The sequence below is a fragment of the Cavia porcellus genome, unplaced genomic scaffold (genome assembly GCF_034190915.1).
Source record: "Cavia porcellus strain 051 isolate PalLab524CR breed Dunkin Hartley unplaced genomic scaffold, mCavPor4.1 scaffold_1, whole genome shotgun sequence".
Lineage (NCBI taxonomy): Eukaryota > Metazoa > Chordata > Mammalia > Rodentia > Caviidae > Cavia > Cavia porcellus.
In genome coordinates this window covers 111,978,011-111,999,355 of record NW_026947484.1, presented here as the reverse complement: position 1 = coordinate 111,999,355, position 21,345 = coordinate 111,978,011, and the positions used below count along the sequence as shown (strand labels likewise).

At 32.5% G+C, this 21,345-nt stretch overlaps 1 protein-coding gene across 7 annotated transcripts in view; it reads right to left on the bottom strand.

The window, feature by feature from the left end:
* Nucleotides 1-21,345, bottom strand: part of Znf326 (zinc finger protein 326) — a 40,836-nt gene that overhangs the window by 12,128 nt on the left and 7,363 nt on the right. For 3 of the 7 annotated variants that reach the window (XM_063253974.1, XM_063253969.1, XM_063253980.1), the window contains exons 3-10: nucleotides 19,236-19,271; nucleotides 19,030-19,141; nucleotides 16,546-16,951; nucleotides 14,052-14,250; nucleotides 7,892-8,003; nucleotides 4,486-4,633; nucleotides 3,272-3,368; nucleotides 1,309-1,439 (exon numbers count right to left, since the gene is read on the bottom strand). In XM_063253974.1, coding sequence (XP_063110044.1) covers nucleotides 1,309-1,439; nucleotides 3,272-3,368; nucleotides 4,486-4,633; nucleotides 7,892-8,003; nucleotides 14,052-14,250; nucleotides 16,546-16,951; nucleotides 19,030-19,141; nucleotides 19,236-19,271 — 1,241 coding nt within the window. Of the gene's footprint in view, nucleotides 1-1,308; nucleotides 1,440-3,271; nucleotides 3,369-4,485; nucleotides 4,634-7,891; nucleotides 8,004-14,051; nucleotides 14,251-16,545; nucleotides 16,952-19,029; nucleotides 19,142-19,181; nucleotides 19,278-21,345 lie in introns of those variants that run through there. The other 4 variants (XM_063253991.1, XM_063253983.1, XM_063253998.1 and 1 more) reach the window with 4 other exon arrangements.

The following is a 21,345-nucleotide window of genomic DNA, read 5'->3' as shown; positions in this document are numbered from 1 at the left end:
ATAGAATGTCTAGTTGCTAGGAAAGTGTCTAGGAAATATCAAGAGAAAAGACAAAACTATATTCTCGGCTGGTCCGAAGGTAGTGAGTTATCTCAATTGATTGTTCACAGTCAGTACAGATTGAACTCCTTGTTCTACTCTTTCCCCCCTTCTCACTACTGCACTTGACTAGTCTTAAAAAATAAATAAATAAATAAATAAAAAATAAAAAATAAAAAAAAGAAACTATATTCTCAAAGCATCTAAAAAAATCTGATTTTAAGGGGTAGGGATTCAGCTCAGTGGCGTAGTGTACTTGCCTGGCATGCGGTAGGTCCTAAGTTCAATCCCCCCCCCCCGCCCAAAATTCTGATTTTAATGAAGTTCAATACAAAATGTGAACTTAAGAGTCTGTTATCTTCTACTTAAAACTTAATGCTTTACTGCCATTTGAGGTTCTTGGGAGTTTTGGAGATAGTACTAAGGATTGAACCCAGGGACTTTGTACTGAGGGATTGAACCCAGGGACTTTGTACTGAGCTACAAGCCCTGGGCACTGTTTTTTTTTTTTTTTTTTTTAAAGACAGTACCGTGCTTACTTGCTGAATTCCCCAGGCTCACACTTGCAATTCTCCTACTCAGTTACCCAGACAGGTAATGTACCACTATCCTCAGCTACTATTTAAATCTTTAAATCTGCTTTACTAATTAAATAACTTCCCACAACATACACATTTGTGTTATCTCAAATAAATATGACTAAATAAGCCTAGCCAATATAACAAAAGTGACATTAAAAAATGTATTTTTCCAAGATATTCTCAAAAAATACAACAGATCGCAGTTGTATTCACTTTCTAAATTCATTTTTTCTAGCCATTAGAAGAAAAACATCATATTTTTTTGTTCTAAAACACAAGTTTAAAAAACCATCTGGTACCAATTTTAAAAGTAATAAAAATGCAAATCAATGACAACAATGACTTGAATGATTATTATTACCAAGTACCACTAAAGCTTACATGTTTTAGTTAATCTTTAACTAATGTTTACATAATCAGGTAAGAGAATACTTCCATCCTCATTTATAGATAAGGGAATTCCAAGAAAGATTCATTTTCTTCTCTAATTATTTACTGAACCATGATTAAAACTTGTAAAGTCTTGCTCAAACCCACAACTTAACCGTAACACAACACTTCCTCTAAACACATCTACAATTACTCAAATTTGAGACTGTGCTGGCTGGTATACGTGAAATAACTGTCAAGGGTTGATAAAGGATTTATGGGTATTTCAAGCATTTTATTAAGAAAAATCAAAACTTACCTGCTTCCCTTTGATATGATCAGGAGATTTTAAGTGCTGCTGAACTGAACTGTGTAAAGCTGGGATATATACACTGCAAGCACTGCAATGAACAGTCTCTACTTTCATCATGTGATCATCGGCAGTAACACCTATTAAGGAAATGATCCATATACTCTTATTTCTAAGATTTTACTACTTAAGTTTTCATGTTTATACCTTCTAAAACAAAAAATCAAGAGTACACAGGTTTATGTTGAATTCACCCACCAGTCTCAAATCTGCATATAGATTTGAAAAATTATAGCTAACTGGTTGAAATTGTAAGGTGTCATTACACTTTCTTAATTTTATTAAACACTCATACTATGAGGTTCAGTCTACCTTCCAAAAAAACATAACAGAAAGGAAAACAAATGTTGATTTTGTAGTATAATAAGAATATCCATGACTGTAAATTTAGGTGTTACAGGGCAGGGGGAAAAAGATGTCAAAATTTTAGGCAAAGAAAACAAGATTTATGTTGGATTTTGAAAATGATTACCAGAGTTTATTGAAGGCATTCAATAAAAACATTAGAAGGCATGGAACTATGTAAGAAAGTACCTTCTAAGAACAAAGTAATTCAGTATGAGTAGGCAGAGCATAAATAAAGAGCGAAGACTTTTTTAAAACATTAAAAAAAAGAGGACCTAAGTTATAGAGCTTTATGTACCAGACCTAAGAATGTGAATGTTGTTCTGCAGATGACAGACACTGAAATTTCCTAAAGTAATGAGACCATATGGTAGAATTAGAAATGAAACCAAAAAGAAACTAGTTAGAAAAATACTCTGTCAAAAGAACAGATAAAGATTTGAACAAATGCAATAAAGAGAGGTAAAAAAAAGATTTGTAAAAATTTTATAAATGAAAACTGTTAGGACAAAATGCTACAAATATCTTAGAGAAAGTACCTAGGAAATATTCCATACTTCTGCTTTGGTATGAGTGGGGCAACTTTTCAAGATGAATGAAAAGAACTTGTGTTTTGTTTTCTTTGCAGGGTGGGGCATGCCAAAGGACATTTAATAGTTACACTGATTTCATGTTAATAGGCAAGACATTAATAGGCAGTTAGAATCAATGAAACTACAGTTCAGAAGAGAGATTTGTGCTAGAAATACAGATGCATAAGTAACCAACATGTGGATAATAATTTAAGTGGTAGGTAAATGAGATGATCAGGAATGAAGGAGATTAATGATAGAGTTAATGACACAGTACTAGGGGAAAAAACCAAATCCTAAATAGCTGATGAGAGGAAAAATCATCACAAAAGATTTTAAAAAAAAAAAAAAAAAAGAGAGAGAGAAAATAAAGAGATCATTAAGCCAGTGAGGTACCAAGAAGGAAGTCAAGGGAAAAAGGAGAATGTAGTAAAAAATGCTACAGAAGTTTACGTTCCTAACTGCCTGAACACCTTCAGGAGACTGCTGATGGCAGAACATCTACTTTCAGTAGATAATGATGACATAAAATAATAAATGGGAGGTGAAGAAGCAGAAACCAGTGTTACTATGTTTAATCACAACCGTTTGCAAGTGATGTGGCGATATTAGTGCTTTCCTAAAAAAATGGTTTTTTTAAAAAAAGGTTATAAGAAAACTACCATTTTTTGTTTTTTTAATGTTTATATAAGCTTCAGAGACAGAATCAAGACTGAAAATAATCAAGTTCACATTTAAATTTGAGAAGGGATTAAGAGAGACAACAAAAGAAGTATTTTTTATGAAATATCTTCTAAATTGATAGGAGTAAATTGTAAGTAGTAGTGATAAATGTGTAACCACAGAAATAGGGCATCAAACGAGTTCATTTCTGATAACATACTTGCAGCGACATTATATAGAACTGGATACGTTATTATTCTGGACAGTATCATCCATATCGAAAACAGATCATGATATAAAATGTACATGTAAATTTCTAAAAGTGTATTTACCTTCCATTACATCTTTTTCAATTATTTTAACTTCTGTTTGATTATTTGTCTGTTGCTTACGAATGGATGTTTTCTTGAATTTATTCACCATACATTCCTAGAAAATACAAAGAAACCAAGTAGTTTTCAAGGAATACTTAGTATTTTCTTAGCACCATGTTCATCCTGGAAGACAAAATATCTAATATATAAGAACTATAATCTGTACTCAAGAAGCATAAAATTTAGGTGAGAAGTTATAAAATACTAAGAAGCTACAAAAAGTTCTAACTTTCCAAAATATATTTTAGGCAGATAGATAAAAACTAAACAGAGCTGAAAGAGTGAAAAGATCTCAAGTAGATGAGTAAGTCATAAATGGCAGAAAAGTATTAAGTAACAATGAAAAAATTTTAATTAGGAAACACAATTTTGCAAGGACAAAGAGCTCCAATTGATAATTGTATTTCTAACCTTCTAGTAATGTCATCTCCTCTGCCAAAATTATTTTATACACAGTTAGTGGTTGAGCTCAAGCCTCCTATTTTAGCATTCCTGGACCTAACATCCTTCCCTTCTCCAAGTCCCTGGAGTACATCTACATTTTTGACATTTCTACTCAAATTTACCATTTGTGTACCTGTGAATGTGTTCTATTTCCAATCATTTTTTATTTATTAAGATTAGTGTCTGTGGTCTTCAGTGCATGACACAACACATTCCACAGATATTAAAGAGAAAGAAACTCTTACATTGATGACCACACATTGGCAATACAAAGGACACTGAAAACAAAGATCAGGCCCCTGGAACTGAATGCATTCAGCCACTTACTGACAGGATCAGTTAGCTAAGCTGATCTTTTGATCATGATAAAATGAGCTACAATGAAGTTCACCTGAAACAATGAATTAAAGTTCTCAGCACAATGCAAGATATGCAGTAGGTGGAAGATGGATGATAGGTGGAAATCTGAATCAACAAATGGTTGTTAAAGAAATTCTTTGAAATGACACTTCTGTCAGAAACTACTATGAGAAATGTAAAATAATTTCTCAAATAACCAATCCAAACTTTATTACAACAGAACTAATATAAGTCTGAGTTAATTTTAACACAACTTTAAAAGAATAACTATTAAATTATTAGAAATACAGAGTAGGAGAGATAGGAAACTTAAATGAAGTAAATTCAGATCAGATAAAATGCTTATCCCATCTCAAACAGCTACTTACATGCAAGAATTCCATAACTATTTTATCAAATTTGGTTTGTTTTTGAATATGATCTAATGTTTCTTGGTGTGAAGAACTTTCCAGATGTAGTTCAATGTCTTTTTCTTCAAACGTTCGAAACTTACAAAATGAACATGTGAATGCCATTCTATAAGGAAAAAAATTTTTCTTTACATATGACTTTATTCACCCTGTAAAAAATTCTTAACAATGTTAACAGCATAGTCATTACATCACTTTGCATTTGTGGCCCACCCTGGAGCTTCTGAGTATGAAAAAAATGGACTCAGCAGATCTACAGTTATCCATTTCAAGTACAGATAAAGAGCCAAAGCAAACTTTAAAAAAAAATTATCATGTGCAAAGTTCCACAACTTACTCTACTCTGTTCCATCTTCAAGCATCTATATCATAAAGGTTTTATTACCAACAAAGCCAGTCAGCACACCAAACAACACTAAGGAGCTCCTGAGTGATTAAAAGTCCTGCCCACTAACATCCATTTCAGGATGACTAACAGTCCTGGACTAGATAAATGCACTTACGTAGGCCCCACCAGAAAGAATTCCCCATTAACTGTTTCTACTTCATGCAAGCTGATACTACTTCTTTTCCCTTGAATTATGACAACATTCTTCTAACTAGTTTCCAATTCAGTCTCCAGTTTCCAATTAATTCTTTACACTGCTATTAGATATATTTTCCTGGTTGAGTACTGGCTCTAAAGATAACTTGCTGGGTTTATATCCTGACTCTTTTGTGACCTTGAGGATTCTCAACTTCTTTCCCCTTAGTTTGCTTAACAAAGTGAGAATCCTCATAGAAGTGTTATCACTATTAAAAACAAATATTAACATAGATAAGAGCCCCAGCATATAGTAATCACTGAATAACTTGCTAAAGGAAGTAACACTATTATCATTGCTCAAAGGCTTCATTAGCTCCTCAAAAAAAAGTTAAATGGTTTTGCCTGTGCTAGGCAAATACTGTATCACCGAGGTACATGTCCAGTGCATTTTTATTTTTAGACAAAGTTTTAATAAATTAACCACGCTGGCCTTTAACTTGTGATCCTCCCGCCTCCACCTCTGAGTAGCTAGAATTTCAAACTGCTCAGCTAGGAATTCTTTTTATGAATTACTATTAATTCTTAATCAAGTTAATCCTATCTTTTCTCAAATCACAATGACTTAAGGAACAACAAACCTGAAAGAACAATTTATTAAATCTAGATACAAAAAGCACAAAGTATACCTAAAAGACGAAAATTGTCAAACAAACAAAAATTATCTGGGAAATGAGATGCAAATGAATTTTCTTTTACTGCAATTTCCAAAAACAAATCTAACATATATTATCAAAACCAAGTAGGGCCAGATGTTTAGCTCAGCAACATAGGTGCCTGCCTGGCAAGCACAATGTCCTAAATTCAATCCCAGGTACAAAAAAAAAAAAGACCAAGTAATGGCAAAGGGTTCCTGTTTACTATGGAAAGGAACCCATACTTAAGAAGAATCTCCATTAAAAGGTTTTCATGTTCTCAATTTTGTCTTTTAAAGATCAGATTCACCTACATGACACAATTCATTCTTTTCCTGTCACAGAAGTCAATTTTTAAAGAACAAAACTGTATTTTCAATGAGTAATACACTAAATTTACTTTTTAAATTTTATATTATTTCTTTTCCTAGCATAAGTAGTTCCAGGAAAACTTCAGATAGCAATGAAAAAACTATCCATTGTGATCCTTTTAAAAAAATTCCCTAGCTTTTTTCTATGGGTAATTTGCATTTCATATACATTATTTTTTTGCCTGCATTCACTCCACACTATTATAGTTTTGTAATCTTCATTTTAAACAGTGACCTAAAAGCCCTTAAAAGGATATGGCAAACTTTATATACACTTAATTACCCTATTGCTGGCAATTGTTTCATATTTGGAGCAATTACAAACAATGCTGTAATGGGCATTTTTGTAGATTAGACTCATACTCTTAGATTATCTTCTTGGGAAAAATCAAGAAGTATAAAGAAATTTAACACATCTTAAAAATTGTTAATTGCTTTCCAGTAGTTATAACATTATACAGTCACCAGCAAAATACCACCATCCCATGACTGCACTTTAGCAAATCAGTGTTTTCCTAATAGCTCACTACTGTTTACATTTTTAGTTTATCTAAATTGTTGAAAGTTTCCACACTTTCCTAATATTATCTAGCTATTGTTCCTTCACCAAATTATGTATTACACATCTTAGTTCTCTTACTTTTTTTTTGTCTTTTTCTTTTTTATCAGTACCAAGGATCAAACTCACGACCACACACTTGCAAGGCAGGCGCTTATGCCGCTGAGCTAAATCCCCAGGCCCAGTTCTCTTACTTTTTAAAAGAAAAAAAATTTTTTTTACTTTGGGTGTGGTAGCTAGTTTAGATATTAGTCATTTTTCATATTTTCCAAAACTGTCTTTCAATTCTTTGAGTAAATCTGTGCCTCATTTCTTTTGTAATTTATTAAATAACTTTTAAATCAAGTAAATAACCCCTTCAGGAAGAGTAAAATATTTCATTTTACTTTCATAATTTTTTTTAGGTTTTTTAATTTGCCTGGATTCATTTCAAATGGTATAAGCTCTAAATTCTTACTTTTTACTTCTTCAGTCAAATCTCCTTTTGCCTGTAGCATCTCCTTTACTATTTACAAATGTACTCTGTTCATAAGCTAATAATTCTACTACACACACTAGCTTTGTCTATGAGCACTTCCATGTGTATGCATGCACACACCCACAATGCTGTAGATTAAACCTATGGTCATGTTCATGTTAGGCAAGCACTCTACCATGCAGCAACATCCCTAGTCCCTACTGCACATTTTTAACTATTAGTCTCTTAATGATTCAGTATCTAGAAGAGGTAGTACCTTCTCATTACTTTTCTTTTTCACAATTTTTTTGGGATCAGAATTGGAAAGAATTTAAAACACCTCTAATATTTTGATTCCCTTTTCAAAAAAGTATCACTATCTCCACATGGTTAATTCTCAACACTATATTTTCTTCACATGTATTTTTTAATAATACTGTTATTTCTGTATATTTTAAATTCTGAATTACCATTGTAAATAGGATCTTTTTTCTCTACTAAATACTGATTTATATATAAATATTAAATATCATCTGTGGCCAGTCGTGGTGCTATATGCCTGTAATCCCAGCATTAAGGAGGCTGGTTCAGTCTAAACTACACCATGAGACCCTCTCAAAAATAAATAAATATCATCTATGTATCTTTGATCAAATCTTATCATTCAACATTGAAAATTTTTCATATTCCAAGTCATGTATTTACCTTTTCTAGAAAATTATTTAGCAGGCTCAATTTTTGACTTACTAAAACACAAACCTGTATCCATCTCCATACTTCTCGCTGTTTTTCTCTCTTCGGCGCCTCTGTTTTTCTCGCCGTGCCTCAATTCGACGCTTTTCTTCTTCTTCATTTTTTGCATCAGTTTTTGCTAGAATATCAGATAAAATATTACAACTAAAACTCATTTTTCCATTTACTTTTCCAAAGTACACATATACAGTTTATTACAAAAGTATAGATACACAAGTTAGTAATTATAATCTAAAGTTTGAGACTATCAAGCATTTCTCAAACTTGATTCATTTTAATAATCATGAATATTATCATATTCACTTATGTGATCATCTACTACACATTTGCACTAAATGCCTTCACTTTTTTTCCTTAGCATTTCTCTAAGCAATAATATCCGTAAGCTAACTAAAATAATACTGAATTCATTGCATACTCTAAACACTGAAATAGCCAAGGAACACAAGACAGCCCTAGATCCAAGAACTCATATTCACACTCAAATCATAGGAGATGCCCCAGTTTCTTGTAACACTTCAAAATAAAAGGTTCTTTCCTTTTAATTATTACGGTAACGATATTCACCATTTTAAAGTCTACAATTCCGTAGCATTAAGCACATTCACATGTTGTACAGCCATCACCACTAACTATACAGCTCCACAACTATTCATCCCTCGAACACTCCAGTAGCTGTTAGTCACTCCCTGTTCAACCCTACCTCTAAAGTTCTGAAAACTACTTATATCTTCTTTCAGCATTCTGGATATTTCATTTAAAAAGAATCATAATCTCTTGCCTTTCTTCCCCCCTGGTTTTTTTTATTTAACATGTATTCAAAATTCATCCATGTTGTATCACATACTTTTTATGGTTTACTAACATTCCACTGTATGAACACACTTTTATCCATTCATCTGCTGGTAACATCTAGACTGTTTTCATCTTTTTGTTATTATGAGTAATATCTCTACAAACACTGGTAAATAAGTCTGTGAATATCTCTTTCTAATTCCTTGGGCTATATGGCTGGTTGAGTTTAGTCTGAGAAACCATCAGTTTCCCAAAACAACTGTACTTTACATTCCTACCACAGTGTGAGGTGCCAGTCTCTACACATCTTTGTCACTACCGGTTCGTTTATATTCTATGACTACTAAAATGGATATAGTGGCATCTCACTGTAAGCAGATTCTTTCTTACAATACATTAAATTTTATATTTTTAAAAAGTATCTTCCATATTTGCCATTAAACCTTAAACCTGACAGTACAGAAGTATTTGTTAAACACCTGCTAAGTATACAATGGAATAAGTTCCAAATTATATAAAAACAATAAAGTTTAACATTTAGATTATTTTGTAAGAATTTAAATGTATATTCTTATTTTATTAACCATTTTCAATATCCTTGTTCACAGACTTCCCTAAAACACTCACTCTACAAAAATCCCACTTACCTGCTACATCAAATGATAATGATTCTTTCCTACAAGTCTAGATTATTTAACAAGACCTTATATTTTAGAAAATTTAGTAGCTATCTTTTAAAATGCCCACTTTACACCTGATAGAGAAGACCTAATTTAACTAAAAACTGTGTTTTCATTTTTAGACCCTTTACACTACTCTCCAGTGTTATTAAAAAGAAAAAAGGCAGAGAAGCAGGAACACAATATATCTGCTTTAACAGTAAATCAATTTCTGTATTAAACTTTGAGATACTTACTTAATTAGATATACCTGTGAAGTTTAAAATCCTTCCCAACACTAACTAAATTGCCTTATTCAAGTAATACCAAGTAAAAACATTATTTTTCAAATAATGATCACTGAATGCACCCCCACAACATACACTACACTTAAATGTCAGGTTTTTAGAATATTGTTATTTCTTATTAAACAATAAGTACCAATTATAAAACAGTACAGAAAAGTAGATTTAAGTATAGCATTTAACCTTTTCTTGAGTTTTGTTATAGCTCATTTATTTTGAGTAAAGAATGTAACACTATAACTACAATTTTTATAAGAAATTAAAATGTCTTTAACATTACAATTAGGGAAAAACTGCTTAAAAATGAAAGGAAAAAAATAATACAAAACTAATTTGTTAAATCATATGGAAGTTTAACAACAGGGGTTTTCTACAGCATGACTTGCCCTGGAATAAATCTTGGCTTGTCATTTATTGGTTTTCTGACCTGGGCAACAAAATGTGCATCTGCTCCGTTCAAGTTTGTCAACTGTAGGAGATATGATACACTTATCTTCACCTGAGCAGCCTATTGTCAAAATTACACAAGTCATACATCCAATGCTCTTTAACACAGAGCATAATGTGTAGTAAGCATTCAGGAAGAGGTAGGTTACTATTATTACTATAATCCTAAATCAATAAAACTGGATACATTTACCAACCTTTAAGCAATTTAAATGGGGAAAAAAATGAAACAAAAACATTACTGGTAGGGCCAGAAATTTTGCTCAGTGGCTCCAGTACTTGCCTGGTAAGTGTGAAGTTGTGAATTCAATCCCCAGCACCAAAAACAAACAAACAAACAAACAAGCAAATAAATAAATAAAACACTACTGGTATTTTAAAAATATGTGTAGGTTTTTTTTTTTAAGTTTTCATTTGGGTTTTGCTTGTTTTGAGACAAGGTCTTACTATGTAGTTTAGGTCTATCAAACTTACTGTGTATATAGCCCAGGCTGGCCTCAAACTCGTGGTGATACTCCTGCCTCAACCTCCCAAGTGCTGGGATTACGTTATGTGTGCCACCACACCCAGTAAAACAAAAACCTAGTTTTAAACTAGGACTTATTTTGGTCTCTAAGCTTTTCTCCCTTTTTTCGGGGGTACTTATTTGAAAGCTATCACTTTTTTAGCAATTACACCAGCAAGGTTCATACTATAACAAATTCAATGTAACACTCACTAGTTCTTATTTTTAAAACTGGATATAAAGAAATGCATTCTTTCACAGAATAACTTTAACATATTCATTTTATTACAATTATCCAAACTTCCTTCTGCTTCAACTGACTCAGGTTACTATTAATTATAAAAAATAGAATTTTTGCACCTTCACAATATCATCTATTTAGCAAAAACAATTATAGCAGAATAAAAATAATTCAGTACACAGGCAAAAACAGGTGAAATACTTGTTACATATTATTTAACTATTACACATTTTCACACAAAACAGTGAAAAAGAAATCTCCTTAGCTTTTTTATTAATATTCTTGGATTAATCAAAATTGTTCAACTATACTTGATCTGATCTAGACACAATACATTTGAAAAACAAAGATGATAATGAATAAACAATTTTAAAATCTAAGAGTAAAATTCATTCATTTCAAATATATAGTCCAATGGTTTTCAGTATGTTCACAGGTATGTTTCAACCATTATCACAATCAATTTTAGAACATATTTATCACCTAAAAAGAAACAAAGTACCAAGCCAGGGACACAGCTCAGTACCCGCCTGGCAAGCATAGGTCCTGAGTTCAATTCCCAGTACCATAAAAAAAGAAAAGGAGTGGGGCTGGGGATTTAGCTCAGTGGCATAAGCGCCTGCCTTGCAAGCAGGCAGTCGTGAGTTCGACCTCTGGTATCAATAAAAACGAAAAAGACAAAAAAAGGAGTAACTTCATGTATCACCTCTCATGCATCCAATCCCTACCCTATAGCCCAAAACAACTACTATTTTCTATCTCCATAGATTTCCCTGCTTTGGACAGTCATTAAAAATGAATCATATAATCTGTGTACTTTTTTGACTAGCTTCTTTCATTTACCATAACCCTTTCAAGGTTCATTCAAGGTACAGCATGCACGGTATCAGCACTTTATTCTACTCTATGGCTGAGTTAATACTCCATTATATGGCATATCATGTCTTGTTTATCTAATTATCCCTTGATGGATACCTGGATTTTTTTTTTTTCACCTTTGGGTCACTCTGTATAATGCTACTATCAATATCCATATAGTCACGACAGTGGCATATTCTGAGAATGCATCATTAGACTACTGCACTATGTGATTACAGAGTGCACACATACAATCCCAGATGGTACAGTCTCTATACACCTATGGTATATGGCATATACCACTGTCTATGCAATCAGTGATCAAAACATTGTCATGTGCCACATAATATGCAGACTCGTATTTTTCACTTATCTTGAATAGATACCTGAGAGCAGAATTGTTGAGTCACATAATTCTCTTTAATCATCTGAGCCATTTCTGGGTAGTTTTCCAAAGTAGCTCCCTTATTTTATATTGTTACCAGCAGTGTATGAGGGTTCTAAATTTTTCTACTCCTTCCTAAGGCCTATTACAGTTTATTCTAGCCAGCCTGATCGATATAAACTTATACCTTATTGTGGTCTTTCATTTGTATTTATCTGATAACTAATTACTGTGGCTTTTTAGCCATTACATAACTTTTAGGGAAGACATGATTACTCAGAGTTTTTGTCTACTTTTTAATTGAGTTATCTTTTATTGAGTTGTAAACATTCTCTGTATTTTATATTTTCCTTTATCAGACACCTGATTTGCAAAAGTATTTTCTTCTACAGTATGGGTTGCCTTTTCATTTTCTCCTGTCGGTGTGCATTAAAACACAAAAGTTATTTTGATGCAGTTTGATTTATCTATTTTCTTATTTGTTGCTCAGGCTTTTAGTATACTACCTAAGAATTCCTTGTCAAATTCAAAATCATGGAGATTTATTCCTATATCTTATAAGAATTGTATAGTCTTAGTTCTTGCAAGGTCTTGCATTTTACATGTGGTTAGCCAATTATGCTAGTACTATATGTGAAAAAGACTATTCTTTTCCATAGAACAATCTTTTTTTCTCTTTTTTTTGTTTTTGTTTTTGTTTTTGAGACAAGGTCTTGTTACATAGTTCAGGCTAATCTTGAACTCACTACGGAGCCCAGATTGGCCTCAAACTTGAGGCAATCTTCCTGCCTCAGCCTCCCAGGTGCTGTGTAGGCATGCGCCAACATAGAGCAGTCTTCACAACTCATTAAAAACGGTTAACCACAGCTGTATGTGTTTACTTCTGGAATTTCAATTCTATCCCACTAATTATATGCCTACGTGCCAATACCACTGTTGTCTTGATTATTGTTCCTCTGAAGTTAACTAAGTTTTGAAACAGCAAAGTGTGTCTATGACTATACCACCCTGAACACATACAATCTCATCTGAAATACTATAGTATGAGTCTTTAGCTGAAATTTCTGGTAGGTATTACACTGAAATCTCTACAGCAGTTCAAAAAATAATGCCATTTTGACAATATTATCTTCATCTAGTTTCAGTTTTCCAGTTTTTGAGACCTTTAATTTCTTTTAAGAATGTTTTATAATTTTCATAGTATATTTTGTACTTTTGTTAAATTTATTCCCAAGTATTTATTCTTGATGCTATGATAAATGAAATTATCTCAATTCCATTTTCAGACTGACTCAAAATTTGTAAGTCAGGTCTGAGGATTTAGCTCAGTGGCTCAAGCACTTGCCTAGTAAGTATGAGATCATGGGTTCAATTTCCGGTACCAAAAAAAAAAATAACAAAACAAAATTTGTAAGTCAATGTAAAAATAGAAATATTATTACTTCTAAGTTCCATAATATCCAGAAGATTAAAAGCAAATTAATTGGGCTAGGGATATGGTTCAGTGACATGTCTACCTGGCGAATGCAAGGTCCCAAGTTTGATTCCCAGTACCCAAATAAATAAATAAATAATGCAAGAAATTCATTTTCTGAAGAAACACAGTTTGTCCTAGTACCAACAACTTTAAAATTTTCTTCCCCTTCTCCTCACATATTGTCATGTGATACAACATGTCACTTCCTTAACAATACCTTCAACAGTAAATGTAACAACCCAGAAAGGAGTCTGAATTAAAATCACACAAAAGGCCATCCTAAAAATACAGAAGCTGTCAGATAAGGGATATGAATTTTAAGTAGTCTATGTGGATAGTTACCACTGATAAATAACTCTAGTAGGGAAGTCACAGATCTAATTTCCATAGTTAAAATTATGTACTTTGTACAATACTGAAAAATTACCTTAAAACAATGAATTTTTAAAACCAAGATATATCCTGAACCATAACAGTTATGTTTTCTTACTTACTAGGTGATTTGCTGAGGCTCATCTTTTCCATAGGTTTTGCTAGCTTAGGTTTCTTGATAAAGGTTCCACCAGGCTTATTAAATGGCTGCATCATTTTTCTTTTTATTCCTCTTGCAGCAGCAACAGTCACATTAGTGGATTTATTTTGATAGTCAATAACAATTCCGGGTCTATGAATGCTTCCAAAATCAGCCATATGCTGTAAATTTGTGAAATCAAGAGAAATATTAGTATACTAACCAAAGATAAAATATAAACTCATATAAAAACTATCATGTTATATCTATGTACTAGTTTTCACCTGAAAATTCCCTGGAGTGTAACTAAATTTTACGTGTCCACTCTGGAAAAACGCATTAAAAAATTCTGTAAGTAAGTACATGAACTCAAATCCAATGAGTTAGTAATTTCATTTCCAGTAGAACAAATGTGGATATTTCCTACCGGTTTTTTGACTTTCACAATTCAATATTATTTGAGATCATAAACACATATGTGCCTGTCAGAAGATTACCACTTGTACAACTCTCTGACAACTCCTCTTCAGAGTTCCTAATTGATGTTTTCCCATGAAAAGACCTTAAAAGAAATCTTTATTTTTACTAAAACCTGCCTTGAAACTAAGATACACAGAGAAGATCATATTTGTAGTGTGATGTTAAAAAGATCCAGAAATCATTTAGAATTTCTCCCTGTTGAAGAAGGGAATGAGAAGGCGAGATGGAACATTAGTATGAAATAGGAGAGTTAAAGCATAACCATGCATCAACTTCCAAAACACATTAAAGAACTGCATCTGACGTTCCATTCACATTCTTACCTAAAGAAACATTCTGACCCAGAAACCCAAGCAAACGTTTGCAGATGAAGAATCATCCCATCAAACGACTCTGTGTCCCTTCCTCTTCTCTTGCCATTAACAAAACCCACTACAAGAGGCCACATGTCCACAGAAATTTACCCATGTAATCTTATTTTAGAAGGTAAAGATTGAGGAGTAATCTGAAGAGAAGGACCCAATGGGAATTGTACAAGTGAAGATTAAAAATGAAGATCCTATTTGTTATTTACTTCATAACCAGGAGAAAAGAAAGAAATGTCCATTCGGACTAGAATAGTAAATATGAACTACAGAAATACTTCTTCTACTAATATAAAAACAAAACTAGTATTTGATGTCTCATTAAGAAAAACATCCTTTGCCTAAAATGATATGCAACAGGGAAATGTTAACTACCTTCCAAATTTTCAAACTGGAATGGATTTTCAATTTCAAAACCAAAAGCCTATGCTCAATTTTCAGTTAACCTACAACACCAAGTATAATGGGAGAGCAACACAGTTGCTTACATTTGCATATTATTCTTAGGAATACCTATCTAACCTAGTAGAGCTGAATAAATGTTTCCAGGTAATTTACATAATCATTAATTATCTAATTAAAGGTGCAATGCATTTTACATAAGACTAACAGTTAAAACTGCAAAATTCCTACACAAGTATGACAAACTCACCGGTGTACCAAAAGTTATTGAAGTAAACAATGTGTATCTTACATTTTTTTTAATCAGAAATAACTTCTGAAAGACAATGTTAAGAACTGACTCTCAAAAAAACTTCTAACATTATACCAAAAATACAGTAGCCTTTATATGATCAAACTACAAAAATCCCACACTCGACGAGGCAAAATTTCCCATCAATCAAGTTACCGAAGAACATAAAGCATAATTTTTACACTATGTATCCTGAAATTAAACACCTGCAACCTAGTATATTCACTCACTTAAACAATAACTTACAAAGTACTACTTCCTTAGGAGCCATAAATATGTGTAATCAGCTAGGTAAATACTTCTCGATAGTCAAGTTAGCGATACAAGAACTAAAACAACTGCCAACTAAACATATTGCAAGAAGGTTGACAAAATTATACTGGCCACAAATAATTCTACAACCTATTACACATCAACTTCTTCACAATGTAAATGTAGCTAAGCTATACTGAACTATCACCAACTTACAGTCTCTTGTGTTTAATGTGAAACATCACACTTTGAGGAAATTCTATTAGCTAGAGTTTAGTAACAAACTATAAATATTTTATCATACATTGCACCTTTAACCTACTCAAAAATTCAAAAAGGATGCAGTTATCTTTTACAATAATCCAAGAACTGTCCCACCAGCAAAACTGCTAGTGTTTACAAAGGAAATTGCAACTCCTTTTAACCCCTTTTAGACCAAACCTAACAGCCTCACCTTTTTTATAAAGGGAGATTCGGCATAACTTTACAATGATCTCAAACTGCCACTTGATTTCTAAGGTGCTAGAAAAACTTTTATAGTCAACCTAACACTTACGTTTATGGCTCTGCTTTTTCTTAAAATACACTGGGACAAACAGTGTTTATTCTAATTGAAAACCATGGTCTTGAAAGGGTTTAAAAGAGTGACTAGTGAAAAGAATCTGAAAAGATTCTGTTGTACTTACTCCTCGGCCTCGGCCTCTGCCTGTTGATGGTCCTCCAAAAGCATCATAGTTTCTGCTTCCAAACGTACTTTCAGGATAAGCAGGCGTTCCTCTCCCCCGAGAGCCTACAGGTGCAGGCTTCATATGGGGTGAAGAAAAACTGCTGTAGGAAGAGTAATTCTCTCTTCCTCTGTCCTCCATAAACCCAGGCCTCAATTTTGAACGGGAGTAAGGTGCTTCCCAGCTAGACCCGCCCTGGTTTCTACCTCCGAAAGAGTCAAGGCTATTCCGGTAGGAGCTCTCAAATCGACCACCATAACTACCTCCGAAGCGGCTTTGTTCGGGTTCATTAAAACCATAGCCAGATCTGTACAGATCTCGCCCACCCAGAGAAGACCTGGAGTCGTAAGACTCATAAGGTCCAAACCTGGAAAAGTTGCACAGTGAGGGAAAAAACAAAAGTAAGCTTACTAATGTTAGACAATTCAAAAGACAAATTATCAGATGACATTTATCAACTAAAATTCATATATACCATTGTGGTTTGCACAGTTCTACTTTTGATCACACTTGATTAGGGCTGGGCAGTTCAACGTGAGATCAGATAGAAAGCTATCTGAATCAGTTTGTAAATATGAATTGAGTTTAATAAACCTTAGCTTAAGAATCTTTTTAGCAGCTTTTCTACTTTATCATGAAGAAATCATTTGTCTTTCATTATTTAAGCCCAGCCCTAGTCTTAGAAAAGGTCATTTGCTAAAGTTCACAAGCTATTCAAACATTCTTTGAATCCACCCCTAATACTGAAAATTACAAAGCAGGTACGACATTTTGGCTTTCCATAGGAACACAAACTGAAGACTGATTAGATGTAGGCTATCTGTGACACAGAGCAATCCTTTTGCACCCTAGTAATCTTTATCACAAAACCACCTCATTTGTGTCTAAATAAACTTTAAGGAATTATCTTAGGTTGTAAAATCTGACATTCTACCAAACTTCAGCCAAGATCAAAAATCGATCCCTAATCATTTTTTACTTATACACTAATAAAAGTAACAAATATAAGAGAATAAAAACACATAAAATAGAATATAAAAGTGAAAGATCAATAACATATACCCTCTGCATTTGAATTTTCAAGGCAGATGAGAAAGAATATATTTTACAATGTCTTCAGTTACTTGAAAAATTATTTACTATCAGAAAATTATCACAAAAACTACTCTTAAAAAAGGGAGTACAGAATCTCAAGGTTTTAAGTCAACAGAAAAAACAAATCTTCTCACAAATCCTAAACATAGATTACAAAAGCTGCTTGTTATCTTACAATACAGTTTTATAAAGGCCTACAATTACACAAGATAAACGGTAACATTTACAGAAACAGATTATACACAATACACTTGCAATGTAATAAGACAATAATTGACATACTGAAACATTTAAATATAATACATTACTTTAATTATTTACAGATCCTAAATAGAAGAAACTATTCACTTCTGAATCCTAGTAGCCACTTAAAAAATTCCTTTCCTAGCTACAAATCTCAAACTTTATATCACAAAACGAAAATTACAAACTGTTCATTTTCTTCATTTTTCTCTACTATAAACCATAGTGACACATTTCAAACAGAAAGAAGAAAAGTAAGCATCGTTCAGTCCATTATTAAGGAATCAAAATCCTTCAATTTAAGAGGAAGGACAATGGTTTAAAATATCTCCTAACTAGTTTTGCTTATTACTTAGCAGGAAACTTTGTGCCTCAAAAAATGAACCAACCCCCTTTTCTTAAAAAACCTCAACTCTACAACCTGTAATTAAGTGTGAGTTTTACACAGCATCAACAGTGAAATATAAATACAATCTAGAGTGTACTGAAGGTATTGGTATTCATGGCTTTAACACAATGCTCCTAACCTTGAGCACAAGTGTTTTTGGTTTTAAGTAATAACTACCAATACATAATTTGGGAGTATTTTTTATTACATGTTCCTGCAACTCAACCTTAAAATTAAAAATTTTTTAAAATTTATCTTAAATGTTTCTTAGAAATTGAATGTTGTTAGATGGTTCAGTGAAGCCCCCTCTAATCAGACAGTTTTGGTGCTTTACACAGCAATCCCCCACTAGAAAAAAAATTTTTTTAATCATTAAAAGCTTCACAAATAATATTTCCAGCAACGTATTTTTATGTCATTTGCTTAGGACATTTTCAATGAAAAGGAGTTAAAAGTAAAAGAAATTTTAAGATGTTCACTGTTAAAAACAGACTATCTTACTCTATTATACTAAAGTGTTAACAGTTATCTGGGATTTTCCTAAAATGCCTGCCAGTGATCCTTTGACAATTTTTATAACCACTAACACCTTGAAACATTTAAGGTGATTATTCGACGCCTCGCAATGAAATTTAAGTATTATAACATGCCTAAGGAATACTTAAAATACATCCAGAATCTTATCGTTGTCTATTTGGCCAAGTGATTAATCAATTTACCTGCTACCCCCACCACCACCACTGTGATTGTCCATGCCATATGACTGGTTTAGGTAGGAATCCATGGATCTTTGACCCCCATAGGATCCATGGCCATAGTCACGATCCATCCCTACAAGAGTTTAAAAAGAAAAAAATTAAACGCTGCTCACCTTTCCTGGCACTCAAAAGAAGAAATTTTAGATAAATATCCTTGAATGTCAGACCTCCATAGGATCCTGGGCCAAAATCACGATCCATTCCTATAAGAAAGTCAGTAAAAACTTTGTCAGTAAAACATGCTGTTCTCTTCAAAAACTTTGCAAAAACACAATGTTTTCACATCAATGGCTTAAGATAATAATGTATAATTAACACTTAAATTTACATAAAAGACACTGAAATAAAAAGCACCGAAACAATAATATTGGAAAACTGTATTTGCTAACAAAGCTTGGTATTTCAAAGAAAAAGGCATTAAGTATAATAAAAAAATTCCATTAATCAATTTAATTAATACTTATTTGACTAGAAGACATTTTTAAGACTTTGTATTTGATATTACAATGTATATAATAAGTAATTCCTATTCTTAAGGAAAGTCAGCATTTAGTATCAAAAAGAGCTTTTGATCTAAGCATACTATGACATAAACACACTGCATTTGTTTTCTGTGTCTAATTCTCTCAAGCTGTCTAAAAACTCAAAAGCAGCCATATTTTCAATTAGCCATGTTCACAAGTAACTGAAACAGTATTTTTAAAAATAGAATCACAGAATGGCACCAGTCTTTGGCACCATATCTGTAAACAATAATGACTCAACATGTACTTAAATTCTCAAATTCCCCTGAATAAAGAAGATGACTATGAATTCTAGCAACACAACAGGGTACCAGGTATATTTTATTACACTATAATTCCACCTATATTCCAACTTCTCTTATAAAAAAGGTAACACTAACTATAAAAATAAAAGATTACAGTAACTATAAAAGTGAAAAATAAAATACTAGTTTGTGGTAGAATTCATTTTCTATAAAATCCCTTAAAATATTTCATTACTCTTTGCCATACCTTATACATAAGTAAATACAATATTACACACAGAGCAAATACTTTATATTTTAACACTAAACTTTACTTATAATCATTTCACATTTCTAATCTTGAGTAACAATATGACATTTTTACCAAAATACTACTCAGAATCTTGCAATTTTAAACCTGTAAGCAACTAAAACAATAAAATTTAATCTTCTCACTTTAAAGTCCAAGGAGATAAAATGATTTTCTCAGTCTCATGGCATCCTTTTACTTCCCTCATACTGCTGCTTCTATGTGAAAATTTTTCATCTATAACCCCAAATACTTGTTTATTGAAATCTTTTGGTCTTTTAAAGTTTACTTCAAATACTAACCATTCTCAGATACCTTTGACTTGATACTGTCTCACATATCACCTTTCTTCTACTGACAAAAACCTGTAGGTATCAGGTGGTATTCTTAATATGCTTATATTCTGCTCTTTCCGGCCTTCATCTTGATTTACACTACTAGTTTTGTGGTAAGGATCCAATTTTTACTGATTTTTTTTCATATATCTAAAGTGGTAGTTCTCACAGAATGATCTGCTGATTGCTAGGAATTACTAAGACCTCTTTTTCAAAGGGTCCACAAGGTCAAAGCTATTTTCATAAACAATACTAGAGCATTATCTGCTTTTTTCATGGTATTGACATTTTCAATGATGGTAGAAAAGCACTGGCTGATAAAACTGCTGGCACTTGAACACAAATCAAGGTAGTGGCACTGTTACATTATACTCTTTGATGTCACATGTCCACAGTAAAAAATAATAAAATAAAAATGTCACTTTCACTGAAAATGTCCTTGAAGCTGTTGTGAAGGCCCTGTGATCAATCCCCAGTACTCTGATATAACAGTGGGAAGTATATACTATATAAGTATATAGTATATGGTAAGAATATAGATATATGCTGCATCTCATTACAAAGGACAATTATAAGAATATAGTTTTCAACATAAAAAGTTTCCTTCTAATCCACATTTAAAAATAATCCTAAAACTAGGCTTTGTCAACTGCACAAAGCAAAAAAAAAAAAAAAAAAAAACCTTATTAGTTCAGCTAGTTTTTGAGTTAACAATGGTTGTCTTTGAATACAAAACCCTAGGGCTTGTTTTTTTTTAACCTCTCTATGGAGCACAAAATAACTAGCATTTATTGAGTACTTACTATATGTCGGGAATTGTGCAGTGCACAAAAAATGAAGCTACTTTTATACAGTAGTGATTTTGGTTTATTGTTCATAGTATT